The sequence below is a fragment of the Apaloderma vittatum genome, unplaced genomic scaffold (genome assembly GCF_000703405.1).
Source record: "Apaloderma vittatum isolate BGI_N311 unplaced genomic scaffold, ASM70340v1 scaffold8209, whole genome shotgun sequence".
NCBI classification, from domain to species: domain Eukaryota; kingdom Metazoa; phylum Chordata; class Aves; order Trogoniformes; family Trogonidae; genus Apaloderma; species Apaloderma vittatum.
The window spans coordinates 41,371-57,547 of record NW_009735778.1 but is presented as its reverse complement, the minus strand read 5'-3'; the positions used below and the strand labels follow the sequence as shown (position 1 = coordinate 57,547).

Here is a 16,177-nt window from a genome sequence, read left to right as displayed (position 1 = left end):
CAGGGAAAGAGCAATATACCACAGCTGGGATTTATTTTTATTTTTTTTTAAAAATTATTAGCTCCAGATTTTTGAAGAAAACAAAGCGCTGGAAAAAGAACGGATCTAACCTCTCTCCAGCACAAAGCTCTTCAAAACCTCCAGACTCACAAGGAAGTAAAACACAAAGTACTAGCAAGATTATCGACAAAGAGGGACTACATTCAAAAAAAGAGCCACATACACAAAGCAGAGCTATATCCAAAGGTTCCTTTTTTAAATTTTTTTTTTGCATTTGATTAAAAACACCAATGCAAGAAGACTATTCCTTCTTTACCAAGCTTGAGATCAGTGAGATCTGCGCTTTTCCTCTCTTGAACGCTTCCCTCTGGATTTATTTGCAGGATTTTGTTGAGAGTGAAAATCCAGTCATCCATATCCTGCTCGTTTTCAGCTGCCAGCACAAAGTATGTGAGGTCATTCATTTTCAACTCGAAGGCGTGTTTCCTAAGCCTGTTATTCTGTTGGAACAAAAGGAACAGAAAAATAAACACTAGAATCTATTAGGAAAAGGTACTGAAAAAAGGAATCAGTGAGACGGGCTTGTACACGGTCACCATTTAAAAATAGCATTCAGGCAAAGTTCAGAAAACCCAAGCACTGCGCTATTAATGCAAATTTACTGTTGGGTCTTTGTGCTTCTAAGATCTTCTATGGCCAAATAAAATTAAACAAAGTGATGTGATCTAATATAATGTGCTTCATTCCTCGAATTTATCAAATTACCGAGGCTTTTATCTCTTCGTGTTACGGAAGCAGTTGCACCCATTGCCTCTCCTCCTTGCTTAAATCTGAGAGAACACGGACGCATCACACCCCCGATAATTCATCAAACTCTTACAACCGCTGGCTAAGGACAACAGCGTCACCGCTTTGTTTTCAATATTCCAGAAAACTACCATGGCTGTGTTGGCACACCTCACCTCGGAGTGACAGTGACCAAGGAAAAACAATTCACCCACCCCATAACCACCCATTTCACTCAAAATTTTATTTTGTTTTCCATTACCAGCCTCAAATAACTCAATAAAGTTGTCCATACTATAGTTGTCAGCGCTGTATCAACAAGTTACTAAGAACAGCTTCCAAGCCAGACGGTGAGATGTAACGCCATGTTCATTAAAGAAGAACAGAGGCAAAATCTGATAATGATGAGCAGAGAAGGAGACCAAGAAGTCAAGACACTGAAAATAAAGTTCCAAGAACATTATTTTAATCTTTTTTTTCCAGCAGCGGGGATGATTAAGAAGATTCCTACCCAATCTGTTGTTAATCACTTGCTCCAGCCCCTATGTTCCATGTCAAGACCCAGCTCAGGAATCAGGACCGGTGGGCTGCTTCTGGAGCTGCTCGAGTCAGAGTCAGTCACGTCTTGGCTGTTCAAACTGACTTGGGATTGCGTGTGTGCATGCGCGTGGGCTATTCTTCACTTCTGCTACTGGAAATTCTCTTGGTAGGCAATGCTTTTCCTCCCAAGTACTTTACTGAGGTGAATATTCTTTCAGGGACATAAATTTCAGTTCACCCAGTGCAGGGTAAGAATAGGGTTGGGTTTTGTAGCAATTTGTTTGCGGGTGTCCAATATTTTTTATTTTTTTATCCTGAAATCACCTCATCCTCCAATCCCTCCATACATTCAAATCAATGTAAAACAAGGACTACAACTTCACTGAACCCTGCTTTTACCGATATAATAGGAGGGCTTGACCAAGAGCCAGAAGCTGAATAAAACTACGCCAAGTATCTTAGCTAGTGGCCATTCAAACCCTTTAAAGATAGTTTATTTAAGTGGATTATTTATATCAATTTATGCATAATCTATGAAGAAAACCGCTACGTTTCAATTTACCTTCACAAAGTACAAAGAGCATTACAACGAAGGCATTTCTTGTCTCTATTATATACAGACCTGGCCAAGACCTTTAAATCAGTTGCTGCAACACCATTAGACATTATCTGACAGAACAATACATCCTGCAATCTTAAGAACATCAGGGCAGGAAAACTTCAATATCCACTTTTCCATCTGCACTTCAGACTTCTGGCAAGCAGATGAGATCTACAGCAAAGCCTTTGTTTCAAATCTGAAGCCAACTGTTTTCTTCCTGACCAGTTAACAGGGGGAATAAAAAAAAAAGAAAAAAGAAAAAAAGTACCATTTCTCAGTTTGCTTCTCTGTAAGTCCTTCCATATGGTAGGAGGACCTTGAGGTTGACTTGTAATCTCCAACACTTAATTTCAAGTTTAAAATTTCTTCCAGAAGGAAATAATACAAGAATCAAACAGAAACTATGGATGAGCTATAAATGAAACATCAGGCTAAGTCTAACGCCCACAGGGTCATTCTTCCAAAAGAAGAGAATTGTTTTGGAAGTATTTTGTGTTTTATCTGGAGATATTTTCTTCAGGACGTTTACTACTATTTAGACATTCAACTCCTATCAAACAGGAGCACAAACTCATTCTTAGAGAGTCAAATGACTTATAGTGGTATTAAAACTCATTTAATGAGAACTTCCACATTGCAGTTTTCCTCCAAATCCTCGTTTTTACCCAATTCTTTCTTTTCACGCTCCAGAGGGCCTGTTTAGGGGTGAAGGAGGGACTTTCCAACCAGCAAAAGCTTGCGTTTACCAGGGGCTGTCCCTCGCATTACCTGAAAGGTTTCTTTCAGAGCAACTCCCAAATCAGTCTGCACTAGACCAATCTTTAAAGGTGAAGTAGTGAAGAATAAATGTAGCTTATTAAAAAAAAAAAAAAGGCATTTCCTTATTTAGTGACACATGGAGCTACACGAACCACAGTAACACGCTATTCAAGATAGAGTCTTGTTTAGAATGGAAAAAAGGACAAAAAAAAAGAAAAAAGATAAACACACTAACAGAAATTAAACAAATAAAAGGTGGTGTCAGACATTTCTGGCTCTTTACTTTTCCAAGCCACAATAAACAACAAAGGTCTGTTCTCCCTGCTGCTGCTGAGACTCTCCATCACCTCCCAAAGCGATGATCTCCAAGGAGGCTCAGGACATGGATTAACTTACCGCTCGCCCAATGGCCGCTGCTTTGCAGCCTGAGTCTCCCTGACCCAGCCCAGGCAAGCTGCTCTCAGCCAGCGCCAGGTAAAATCCACCTGCTAGGTAAATCATTTCAGCAGAAATCAACATTTCATGTGTTCTCCCGCGTGCCACGGACGAAGAGGCCATGCATGACCTGCCACCGTAATTCAACCGCGAGGTCTGTGACTTGCCAGTCTGAGCACTCATGCCCATTTGAAGAACAAAACCAAATACACAAAACTGCTAAACGAGACCACTGCTCCCTCAGTGTATGTGCTGCTCTTACCTTTTCACGTTTATCAGACAAGACGATGAACTAAGTGGGAACTCACCTGCACGACTCCCGTACAAGAATCCAAGAAAATACATCCCTTTGGCTCCTTGGATATCTTTTCATCTTTATAAAAATTCATAATATACGAGTTATCCGACAACTGCGTCAGCTGGAAGTAGCGCTTTTTGAATGACTGAAGTGCGGGAGGAGGGAGAAACCAAAAAAAATAATAAAAAAAATGACAGTTGTACTGCAAATTGTTTTCACCGATACTTTATTCACAGGGTTTAAATAACAGGCAGCGCCAAACTGCACCTCGACCACCCTGCTTTGCAGACAACTGCAATGCTACTTCACATTTAAAGCAAAGCAGTTAATCCCTAGATATAAACAGCTAAATGCCAATGGCAAGCGAGTGTGTCTCTGGGGATACAACTCAAAATGGAATAAATAAAAATAAAATACAAACCAAAACTGCTGTGCCCTTACCCGAACAGTAATGCTGTTGTTGACGGTGCTGTTGAAATTCCCTTTATAAAGCCATCCTGACTTGTAAACTCCTGCTGCTAACCCTCCTCCTCCTCCTCCACCACCTTTTGAAGAGGAGTGGGATGTTGTATCCTGTATGAAAGACACGGTTAAATATTCCATGGACTTGTTTTCTGACTTCTGAGATGGAAGAAAGCTGTAATGTGTCTATCTTGACAACAAATAATCACCCTTGCACTCCTTTTAAAATGTTATTAATGTGCCTGCTGTGCACACACTGCCATACAAAGTAAAGCTGTTCCACTGACTTCAGAGTTATCTAAAATATGAAATATTTTATAGGAGATAACGAGCTTCCATTATCATTCTTTATGTGGTATTAAAGCAACAAAAATAACTCTTCCTCAGGGGGAAAAAAAAAAGACACCACAAACCCCCAGAATACATACTTCATCCTTATCCACATCTTCATGATCGATTTCAAAGGAATGCGATGGCAGTTTTTCAGGTCTACATTCATTTCTGCAAGGGGAGGAAAAATGTCTTTAATTACTTTTAAAAAAAAAATAACCATTTGCCTGCTATTTCAGGGAGGCGGCCATCCTGAGCCACCACGGCACACTCAGCACTCCCATCACTGCAATACTGTTATTTCTTTTAAAAATCACTCCAGTTTCAGAATAGCTTTTTCCCTAAGCCTTATCTATCTATCTATCTGTTCTTTTTCAACACTATGAAGTCGCAACAGCTCTATACAAACCATGAAATATCACTTCTTGTTCTCTTGACTGCTCTTCCACCACCACAAGAAATAAAGTCCAATTTCCAAAGAGATATCCCATTTAAGGCTCTCAAATGAATGGGAATGACCTCTTTAATAGCTTTTTCTGACCAAGAACATTAGAATATTCAGCTTAAAGCTCCTACATTCCTTCAATATTCCTTCAACATTTTTTACTATTTAGTATGATGAGCACAGCCTTTAAGTAAATTTTAAAAGCACACAGACGTGGTTTTGATGTGATGCCATTTAAAATCCTCACATTGTGGACTTAAAACCAAAACTGACTATGGAGAAGCAAAGCGCTATGGCGTGTGATCCATTTTCCTTCATACGTTGCAGAATGAAACCTTAAATAACAGCCAAATATATATAATAAAAACACAAAGATGACCTTATTTTCTTTTTTTTTTTTAAAAGGTAGATTTTTCTGTGGCCCTGTTTTCAAATTCCCCACGACTGCAAATCTCATCTTGGAAATCTTCGGTTATCCCATGAAAACCTATGCTAAAAGCCACGCCAAAAGCCACCATTCCTCAGCAAGATGGACTTTTCCAGGACTTGCTTTCACCCCCGAGCCGGCAAGTGGAACGAGCAACACATCCTCCACCACGGAGAGAAGAAATCCAGGCACAAGTTGAGAAACCACGAGCTCCTAGTTCCCTCTCACAACTCAGTGAACTTGAGCCCACAGCACCACACCACCTTCAATGTCACTAATTAAAAAATAAGCAATTTTTTACCCTCGTCATTTTTTATTCACCCGCACACAAGTCACCCATGAGGAAGGTGAGCGGGGCGAGCAGCACCCACCTCCCCGGGGCACACACAACCCACCAGGGGTTTGTTCTCTGCTGCGCTTCGTGCTGCTTTTGCTATCGAATGTAAACAACGGATCGATATTTGGAATAAAAGCAACATTGGCCACCTATTGACATCTTCCACATCCGTAAAAGCGCGAACGGATGGAAACCCGGCGCAGGTTTTCCAATGCAACCAAGGGCAAACGGCAAAAATTCTTACGCAAACGCTCCCTCCCACCCGAAAGAAGCCCAAAACAAAAAAACCTCAAGCCAAATCACATCTGTTCACAAAAAAACACCTCTCAAGCCTTCACATTTTTGACAGAATCCCCACTATTGGAGCCAAGAGGGCCTGGTGGTGACCTGAAACATCTACCTCGTGTTCCACGTTTTCTACAAACAGCAGCAACGCCTTTGTTAAAGGCTATTTCTGTCCCCAGACACGCTGCCACCGCGACATGCACCGAGCCCTGCTCTTCCTCCACCCTCCCGCTTGCTCAAGAAGCAACAACGCACCAGCATAAAGCATAAAAAAAAAATAAATGGTGCAAAAAGAGGTAGTGAGAGTTCACAGAGAGGAATTTAAGGGGTAGAAAGACCCGAGGAAAAAAAAAAAATCTCAAAAGGAGGAACATGCTCAGAGGAAAATTAAAGCAATTGTAAACGTTTTGGTCCTGTTGCTGCACACACACGTATCATAGAAATCTTCCCTGGTGCCACTGCACTACTTCTGTGGGAACGTGATGCTTAGCAATCTTCCCCGATACAAACATTTCCTAGAGAGGAATTGATAAAACGCGCCCAGATTTCCAACACAGCAATGCGCTCGGGCTCCCGATGGGATGGCAGTGGTTTTGCACAAATGAAACCAACAAACAAAAACCTGTGGAAATGAGGCCTATCGACAGTGAGATATAAAACACCAGCAACAACTTATCAAGCCATTTTTAACGAGGAGGTTCAGTCTGAAGCACTAAACTCTGTAACACGTGCGTGCAAATCCAGGACCACTGACTCCGCAGAGGCTGGAAACAGTACGGAAAGAGGTGGACTCCGAATCAGCTCTTGTTTTGTCAAAATCCTCTGTGCAAGCGGGTTAAAAAAAAACAAACCAAGATGTGAGACGCCATAATATCCCTGGAGCATGAACTCCTGAAAGCAAATCATATTAAGCACCGTATTAAAATAACTTCCACAAAAGAGGATGTTTGTAATCAGCTAAAATGGGCTTTTGTGCGGAGTAATGCAACCACGCCTGTCAAATGCATATTTCATGAGTGAAGATGCTGAAGGTCAAATGGAAAACTGCTGTGCTGCAAGCATTTTTCTTCAGCGCTAAATGCATTAATTCGCAAAACAATCGGGACACCAGGTACTTAAGGTACGTTTACAATCTCTGCTTAGCAGAACTGCTTTTAATGGCTTTCTGTACCACTGGTTGTAAAAATACCAACATGCAAGAGAATGCAGATCTCAGGGGAAGGCTCGCAGCACAAACCCCTCTGCACGCAGCATCGAAAGGGACCGTAGGAATCAGTTTGTTGATTCCTGCAAGAATATGTTAAATTAGTACAAGTTTCCACTCCACCCAAGCCTGGAGCATCCATTCCTGTAGCACCCTTTTCCATCCAGTATCGTGATTTTAATGCCTCGAATCCCAAGAAAAGATGGGCTACCCCAGCTCGTTTGGCATTTAGTGACTTCATTAACTCCTCCCTGCCCTCGGGGCATGGGACACAAACCTGCCAGAAACTCCCACGCCAAGGAACAAGCCTCAAATTCTTAATTTCTTCCCTCTCAATTCGAGGAACTTGCCCCTCCTTGCAGCGCCTTGATCTAAGCTTGGGGACATCCAAGCCCAGCAGTTTCTGCCGTGGAAAGCACCAAGCGAAACCCTACTCCATGGTTACACAGGGTAACTAAAAGGAGAATTAATCCCAGGTAAAGGTGAGTGACATTTATGCATTATTAAGGAAAAGGGGAAGCCAGCTTTCCCGTATCATCTGTGCTTTGAATACGCAAACACGCTTCTCAGGGTTTGAATCAGCACTAAGAGAGTCTGTTGATACTGGTGGATTCTGCAGAGTCTTGAACTTTTGCTCAAGGACCTTTTCTTCCCCTTTTTAAAAATGCAAGGCACTCGAAATACAGTAAAACAAGCAGAGCATGTAAGACAAAGGAAAGCGCAAATATGGGCAAAGCTCAGCAAAACGACACAAACCTAACAGGCAAAAATAGAAAAAAAGAAGAACTTAGGCTAGAGCTTACTGTGGTAAGTGTCGAAAGTCTTCTGAATACTGCTCGTATTTGTAGTTCACAACATGCCACTGGGAACTGTAGTATTTACAAGCCTAAAGAGAAAAAAACACAAACAACAACAGAATTACTACTGCTGCCTGGACTCGAGAAGGCTGGAACACTAAGAGAGATGCGAGGGAGTCCTTTGCGCTGTAGAACATAATTCTTCTCTTTCATAGCTGGGTGCACGGTTCCTAAAGGAAAGTCAGCCACGTTTCCACATTTTGAAGCACAATTTCCCTTTTAAATCAAACGCACTGAATTGTACAAACAGAGGAGGGGGCTGATGGCAACTGAACACGCTTTGCTGCCCCTCACCTACTCTGCACTAAGTTATATTGCTGCTGCCCCAAAGGACACTGCCCAGTTTAAGCTCGACTTTCTTCACGCACATTAATTATATCTACTTTGTTTGCATCCCATTTCATTACCAAAGCCTTCTGCGTAAATACATTTACACTACTCCTTTTATTCCCCCTCGCAGCAGCTAGTTCTTGTTCTGCTCTTGAACCGAAGAACATCGAGGAATATATTACCAGGACTGTCACTTCTCACCAGAGTCTCACTCTCCTTTCTGCACCAAATTTGCTCAGTCATCTCATCATCAACTCGTAGTTTTTATTTCTCTAAAATACTTCTTGCTGGTTTTGAAATTGTACTTAATGTACCAATCTCCCTTAAATAAGGAAACCAAGATTAGAAGGGCTTTGCTACGCTGTCAAACAGACCCGAGTAACTGTGATTTGCTCGATGCAGAACTTTTATCAACTCATCTAAAGACAACATGATGCTTTTCAAGGTAACAAGGTTCAGGGAATACATAGTTATTGGTAAGGCACACATGCACGACAAGAAAAGGACACAGCGTCAGAATTTCCAGTGATTCTTCCAACGGCGTGTAAAATGCAGAGTGATGCTTGCACAGCGTGCTGAAGGATTTTTAACCTATCCTTTGTCCCATCCCCTTCATCCAACGACGTGAGGATGAGCACAGACCCTCCGATTCACACTGCGCTTGCTTCCCACTTGGCAAACGTCAACCCACTGAACCTTGGGCAGAAAGGACGGCTTTTTCCCTCTAGTACTTTCATTACTAAGGAATCTCCTTAACAGATGCAATTAAAGCCCACAGAGAATCCTCAACGCAGGCTTTTATTGCAAACATTACAGGCTGGTGTGTTCGAACAAACAGTTGTGACTGACGCACGGAGCGGGCCACAGTATTTTAGCTTATAGCTATAAAGGTTGATTGTGCTCCTCCAAGAAAAAGCTACTCAAAATAAAAACCAAAGGGGACAAGCAGCACATTCAAGCTTCATTTGGTAAATTCACAAAAGCCAACCCAGCGCAGCAGCTCATGCTGCTCTTGCACTAGCTTGCTGTGGCTATCCATGGCAAGTGAGAGCGAGGGTTTGTTATTTTTTTTCAAAAAAAAAATGTTACACCATTTTTTCATCTGAATATCCCAACTAAAAGTCAAATATTTCTGCTGACTGCACTGACTTTAATAATGTTTGGGGTTTTTTTAATTGGAAATTATTATTGGACGTTGAATTTTCTCACTGAGGAAAAATACCCGTGAACCGGATCGGTGGGGCAAGTAAAATCTTCCCAGAGGGAGAGCTTTCGGCAAGCGCTGGATCCCGCCGCAGGGGCTCTGGGGGAGGAGGAAAAATACAGACGGAGAGCTGGAGGCTTTGGGACGTGGGAGGGAGGGTTGGCACGCGTTCGCATGAACTCTCCTACTGCATTGCTGACCAGGCAGCCTGCACGGCCCCTTCCCAAGGGCCCTATCAAATTCAGGTCATTTTCTTTCTTTTTTTTCTTGTTGCCCGGCTGCTCTCATTTTTCCTTAGAGAGACAGACAATCCTGCAAGCTTTTCCACCTGTAACCTCTTAGTGGTGGTTCTGGTGACGACAGCACGGCGACTACTTCACTTTAAAAAAAGATTCACCCTGCAATGCAAACGAACCTTTTGGAGAGAAAAAAATAAAATAAAAAGAGAGTGGGAAGCGAGAGAAACAGAGATATCCTAAGATGACTATTGGAATGACGGAATCACAAAGTATTACCTTGAGAATATACCTAATAATTAGGTATTAATTAATAAAGGGACTCGGGTATTAATAAATCATAATGTAAAATAGTTATTCTCTTGTGACAACCCTTCTCCACGCCCTAGCAGCACCTCCTAGACCAGACTCCCTGAACACCACCACCAAACGTCCAAAAGGACGAGACACGAGATCGTGGATTCAAGCTCCTGAAGTACTTTCTGTCCCCGCGTCCTTCACTGAGTAAAACACTGAGTTTTTCCCATCTCCAGGAAAGAAGTGAAGGTCACAAACTCTGCTCCTGACACCTCCAGCAGCGCTGACCACCAGCCAGGAACACAAGAGACTGCAGCAGGGTCAGCAACTGCAATCACAGCTCCTCACTGCCCAGTTTCACTTAATTTTGCATTAGAAACCATTCTCTTTCCAGAGCTTAATTTATCCTGTACACAGGTTCTGGCTCTGCGGCAAAGCAGAACGCACGCGTTGCTACTTTAAAAGAGGGTCTTATCCACTCCTATCCCACGCGCAGGCTCGGCTCCGTAGCAGTTTTTTTCCACTGCTCAGCTCCTCTCTCCCCTTGGCTCGCTGACACTGCGCAGAAAGCCAAGAGATGTGCTCAGTATGTGTTTTACCAGGTCGTCGTTAGCATCCTCCCTCGGAGTAGCGGCTGTAAGGACTCCCAGGCGCCGCGTTCCGTTTTTAGACCCACCGCTTGCTCCGCGAAGCCGTGAGCGCTGGCCCTGCAGCTCGGGAACCTCACCCATAAAAAATAAGCAGACCCCAAAGTGCTGAAAGGGCAGCAAAGCTCCTGGGGAGGCAGATAACTCCACGAGCTCTGTCATCTTTTAACCCTACTGTCAGATTAAGAAAGATGGTAAAGTTCAGGCAATCTGAGCCGGCAGTCAGTTGTTTTTGCTCTTTCTAGACCTGCTGGAGAGAAATAGGGCCAGCCCGTAAAATATCATGTTGCAGCTACGTTCCTGCCTCATCTTGGATTTCATTATTTTCTAATCCCTATGTTTGTCTGTCCCTGTGTTTGACTTTTCCTCCGCAGTTACAGTGCTCATGAGATAGCCCAGCCTCACTCAAACCCTATGCCAGGGATGAAAAATCCCAATTCTGTCAAAAAAGGCAGAGGACACACACATTACAGGCTAATTATAAGTGCTTGGAATTAAATCCCTTGCAGAAGCTGGCTGGAAATCTGGCTTCATAAATCTGGTTTTTGCTAATGCAAACGCTGAGGTGTATACATCTCTAGTGAGGATGGGGATGGTTGGGAGGGCCATCTAAAGTAAATTCCTTCAAAGTGACAAAACCAGCGACAACCTGAAATATCCCCGTGGCAGCAGGAAGAGCAGTCTTCTCCTAGAGTCTGAGATCAGCACAGAAACAATAGAACTAGAGGGTTTTTTAAAGGTGGAGCAACTGATCACTTCCAGTGGGGCTCTAGAACTTTGTTTAACTTTCTACTACGGAGGTAGAACAGACTCCAAATACTGACAATAAATATAAACCCCCTCACACCCTTCACCATGCAGCTACTCCTCGCGTGGCTGTGATACACACCCCTGGGTAAGATACAGACCTTGTTATTACAGTCTGAACCGGCGTCAAATAGTTATCTTTTGCTGGAAAAAGTATCAATATTTTCCGAGTGCAAAGCGCATTCAGATCACCAACGATTAGCACTCATGCAAAAACACCAGCATCAGTATCAGCAGACTAGTAGTGAGAGGGAATGCAGCTGAGAACAGCAGAACAAGAGGCTGATTCAGTGTATTTGCAATTTCTCTAGATACGAACATCTCAGAATAGGCACCTGCACATATGCTGTTAAGTTCCTTCTGGCCTCCAAAATTCAAACCACATAAACAATATTAAAAGAAGAAAAAAAAAAAGTTCATTAATCATAGCAAGCCTCCCCTCCAAGCCCTTGGTTTCATTTTAAGGATACACACCCCAGATATTTACCTCTTTAACAAATAAATTTTCTGCTTTTTGTTCTGCATCTTCAGGTACAGAAGGATACAGCGTCCTGATTTCCAGGGAAATCGTATCTGTCTGACGATAAACAAACAAACAGACAAAAAACAAATCAGTCCGAGCCACGGAACAGCAGCTTTGTCTCATGAAGAGGTTAAGAACCTTATTGTTACGGCTTGCATTTTTCACTTTGTCACGCAGCCAACACACAGGCATACCAACAGCTACGACGCGGCTCCTGCCCACACACGCTACTCAATACTATCAGCTAAAGCATTAATTACACACGAGAGCAGCGCTCGAACAGATTTCTGGGAACAAAGCTGTTCCAAGCGAACTTGCTCCAGTCCTTGAGGTTGCTGATAAAAAAATAAAATGAAATCAAGTCTTGCTTGCATCCTCTCCCAGAAACGGACGCCAAATCCAACAGCGTGACTTGCTTCCCCCACCTCCCTTCTGCTCTCGGTTAGCGCGGAGTAACTCCATCACTCGAGGCAACGAAGGACCAAACTCAAAGTGAATCTGACCTCCCAAGCTCGTTTTCTCTTCCATTACACAAAGGCATGTGATTTCTGGAAGAAGGCACATGACCCGTGTGGAACGAAGAACCTAATTCTTCTTACTTCATTACTTACTAACACCACGAAGCCGTCTGCAGTTCCTCCCATGCCCCAGGAGGATCTCCTCCCAGTGCTCGCTCTCACACTAAGAAGTGATGGGTTCTCCTCTACCAGCTGAAGCATCCAGACTCCACACCTCAATTGCCTGGCTATTCTTGTATTACTGACTGCATTTTTCCTTACCCCACTGATTCCCCTCATCACTTTCCACAGGAGTAGTTATGAAAGAAAGGCAGCCATCGCTCGGGCAGATGCAAACGTCACGAGATTCCCCAAACTTTTTCTCTTTCATATGGATGGCTTCGGATACAACGTGATTGAAGCACTTTGGCTCCCACAAATAGTGCCAGTGCCTTACAGACACCACAAAAAACCACACAAAAATCCCCCCAAACTAAAGAAACCACTCCAAAAAACAAATCTCCAAAGTCTGGACAGTTAAAAAACATTTAGTCTAAGAATAAAAGAGTCAGCAGATGGAGAAGTACGGATTTTCAGGTCACATTTAGTAGCAGTGAGGATGTCTGAATCCTTGGTTGCTTGGGGACTTCCCAGCAGTACCCACAGTCTCTGGAACAGGCTTCATGACTTTTACTTCACACACGGATGACATTTGAAGGTTTTGAGCAGACGCAGTCCGTGAGCTCGGCTGAAAACCCCGAGGTCCATGGCACGGGCTTGTGCCCAGGGCTAGCAGCAGCAAAACCAAGAAACGGTGGCTTGTCGTGTCTGCGAGCTTGGCCACAGAGCATCGCAGGTTCGTTTACACAGGACGGCGACGTGGAAAAATCTTGTGTAGTGCTATATTTAAACTCATTTTAAAAGCTACAAAGCACTTCCCTTCTGAGAATTAGTTGTGTTCAACCACTTCGCTGCAACAGGCTCGCCACAGAAACACTTCCTGCTCGGGGCCGATCCCTTCTGAAGCCAAACACTCTGAAAGGCTGCTCGGGCACAGCATCTACTCACCAGAACCGTCTGACTTCAGAAAACGACTAAACTTAACGACAGAAGAAGTGCTTCTGTCACCAAAACCAAAAAAAAGGGCATACAAATAACCCAGGTATCAGCCCAAAATGTTAAAGTTTTGTAATTCTTCCGAGTTATCTTTTTTAAACCTATTTTGTGCAAATACCCTGCATCTAACAACGACTTCCGGCGTTCAGCCAGGCTGTCTCCTTTGCATAAACTGTCGGCCCCAGGTGTTTGATTAGCTACAAGGTGCAATTTAATTAAGCGCCTTCTCTTGCTACTTCCACTTTCCACAGCAAAAGCCACAAGTTAATATTGCTCCTTATCGATGACCGATTGGGAATAACGTTTTCAGACAGCGTCGACCTCCCACTGACGCGGTGAGCTTCGTATTTGAAAATGGAGTTCCAACTCCATTAGCTGCTTCAAACATTTTCACTCTGAATCTATTCTAATGGCTTTTAGTCTGAAAGCACGATGCCGGCGGTTAAACCTTCAGACGGCTGCATCAAAACCGATCCTATTTACTTCCTGAAAAGGCAGCCCTTCTACGAGAGGTAACCGCACGCGGTCAGAATCGCAGAATGGCCTAGGCTGGAAGGGACCTCAGAGATCATTTAATCCAACCTCCCTGCCATGGGCAGGGGCGCCTCTCAGCTAGATCAGGCAAGCCTTCCTCTCTGCTAATGCTTAGGCTCAATTTCTCTACAAGAAGCTGCTTGGCCCCGTTTTCACCCAAGAAAAGCAGATTAAAAACAAAACAAAACAAAACAAAACAAGTTTATCAAATTCAAGAGGACAATGATGTGGCTTGAATTGCACGGAAAGAGAGCAATTCTGACATGAAACAAAAGACCAGGCAGGGCAGCAGCTAGGATGCCAACTGACCCCTATCCAGAAATGGGAAATCATGACTAAACCCACAATTTTCTCTCATGCTCGCTCCCTCATGCTGGGGTTTCACTCTGCAGAGCCTTTTGCCCATGGGCTGCCACCCATCCCACAGCCACTGTCCCCACCAGGGGTTAAAGAGAACATCTCACTGCTGCTGGGGGCTTTAGCGCATTAAATATTGCTCGGAGCCAGCCTGAGCACCTCCTGACTTGGTCCTCATCCTCCACCCCAAGGCGTGCGCCAGGCTTTCCGTGCACAGGTGGCACTGCACAGGTAGGAGCGGGGCTCTAAACGCTCTGCAGACAAAGAACCCTGGTGGCAGGAGCTCTCGTACCGCACAAGAGAGGTTTACTGCAAGGATGCAGACCCTACGCGCCGCTGCTTCTGCCCTTCCACGGGGAAAGGCCACTTCCACCGCACAAGTAACTTCTCTCATCGGTCTCCATCTTTTCTTCTTCTACTTGATTGGGAAGAACAGCGCTGCGACTGCTGCAATGTTCTCTCGCGTTCCAAGCAAACGCTGCGTTTCATCTCATGACATGAAAATAAGGATACGAAAATATGGTGTGACAGGCAGAGGTCTCGAGCGGGAGGACACGGCTCTTCTCTCGCTGGGTGGGTTTGCTGCGCTGGCTTGAGCTCAGCCTCTCCAAACCGAGGGGCTCCGGGGCCTCGTGAGAGCACACGGCCAGCTCTGCAGCGCTTCACTTCAGTCTCATAGATTCACCACCGTGCAAAATGGATAAAGGAATTAAGGATGATGAGGAAATCTCTTTAGTTTTCTCTCAATCTCGCAAGCGCACTAACTCGGTTAACGCCATCAAGGAAAAGGAGCCATTTAGCAACCTGGAGGGGTCGATGCGATGAAGCCAGCCCCAGGGGACAGGAGCAGGGACACGAGCTGCTGGGAGGGGCCAGCAGCCCCTGAGCTCCTGAAATATATTTGGGAACAATCGAGGCTTCGAGATTTGTCTGAATTCTGAGCAGTAAATGCACTCGTATACAAATGTCAAAGGAAGAAACAGAGGGAATTTGGTGGGAGGGAAGTAAGGCCTTATACATAAATCAGGAAAATCGTAGAAAGCTCTTGGGCACCTTCTGCCTCTCCCTCTAGCAGTGAAGACTAAATAAATTAATGAACAGACAAACTTGAGAGAAAGAATAACATGTATCTGCCTTGTACTTACTGAAAAGTCATCGTCGGGGAATAGTAGTAGATCCTTAAACTGGTTATCCCCAATATTTTTTTCAATCTCTGTGATAACAGCTTCATAATCCAAAGGCTCCAAGAGTTTGGGTTTTTCCTGCTGCAAGTCAAAAAAAAAAAAAAGAAAAAGAGAAAAAGATCAGGTAATGTCTCTACACTCAAATTTGCCTTCCTCCCCCTTCATAAACTGAAATCTGCTGCTTTTTTCTTTTTTTATGCCAAAGTATAAGTAATTTTCCCTGTCCCATTCTTCTCCAGCTTGTAGTAGCTGAGCTTGTGTGACAAAAGTAGCATCGTAATGGTACTCTCATTGCCCGAAACAGCAGTAACGTGAGAACGCTCTTTCAGTTGGGTGCAATGGTGCAAATGGAGTTGTATTTTACCAACTGTCCTTGCACCGTGCTGTCCGGAGTAGTACAAAGTTTCCCTCCTTCCTCCTTCTTCCCTAAATCAAAACCATGGTGTTTTAGAAAAGACAGCTCTTACACCTCCATAAAACGAATTTATCTAATGGACCATCTCTTGATTCTCTACCTTATTTAATTTATGACAGGGAGGTTGGACTAGGTGATCTCTAAGGTCCCTTCCAGCCTAGGCCATTCTATGATTCTATGATTATATATATAGAAAAAGCAATTTCACACATTATTATACATGTAATATGTACCATTATACATATAAAGGTCCAAACATACAAT

The 16,177-nt window shown here is 43.7% G+C and overlaps 1 protein-coding gene across 1 annotated transcript in view; it reads right to left on the bottom strand.

The window, feature by feature from the left end:
* The window catches only part of DOCK10 (dedicator of cytokinesis 10), a gene marked incomplete at its 3' end in the record, with an annotated part of 58,884 nt that overhangs the window by 34,445 nt on the left and 8,262 nt on the right, over positions 1-16,177 (bottom strand). Inside the window, exons 2-8 of the mRNA XM_009876712.1 lie at positions 15,460-15,579; positions 11,775-11,864; positions 7,713-7,795; positions 4,310-4,382; positions 3,861-3,992; positions 3,430-3,564; positions 317-500 (exon numbers count right to left, since the gene is read on the bottom strand). Coding sequence (XP_009875014.1) covers positions 317-500; positions 3,430-3,564; positions 3,861-3,992; positions 4,310-4,382; positions 7,713-7,795; positions 11,775-11,864; positions 15,460-15,579 — 817 coding nt within the window. The remainder of the gene's footprint in view (positions 1-316; positions 501-3,429; positions 3,565-3,860; positions 3,993-4,309; positions 4,383-7,712; positions 7,796-11,774; positions 11,865-15,459; positions 15,580-16,177) is intronic.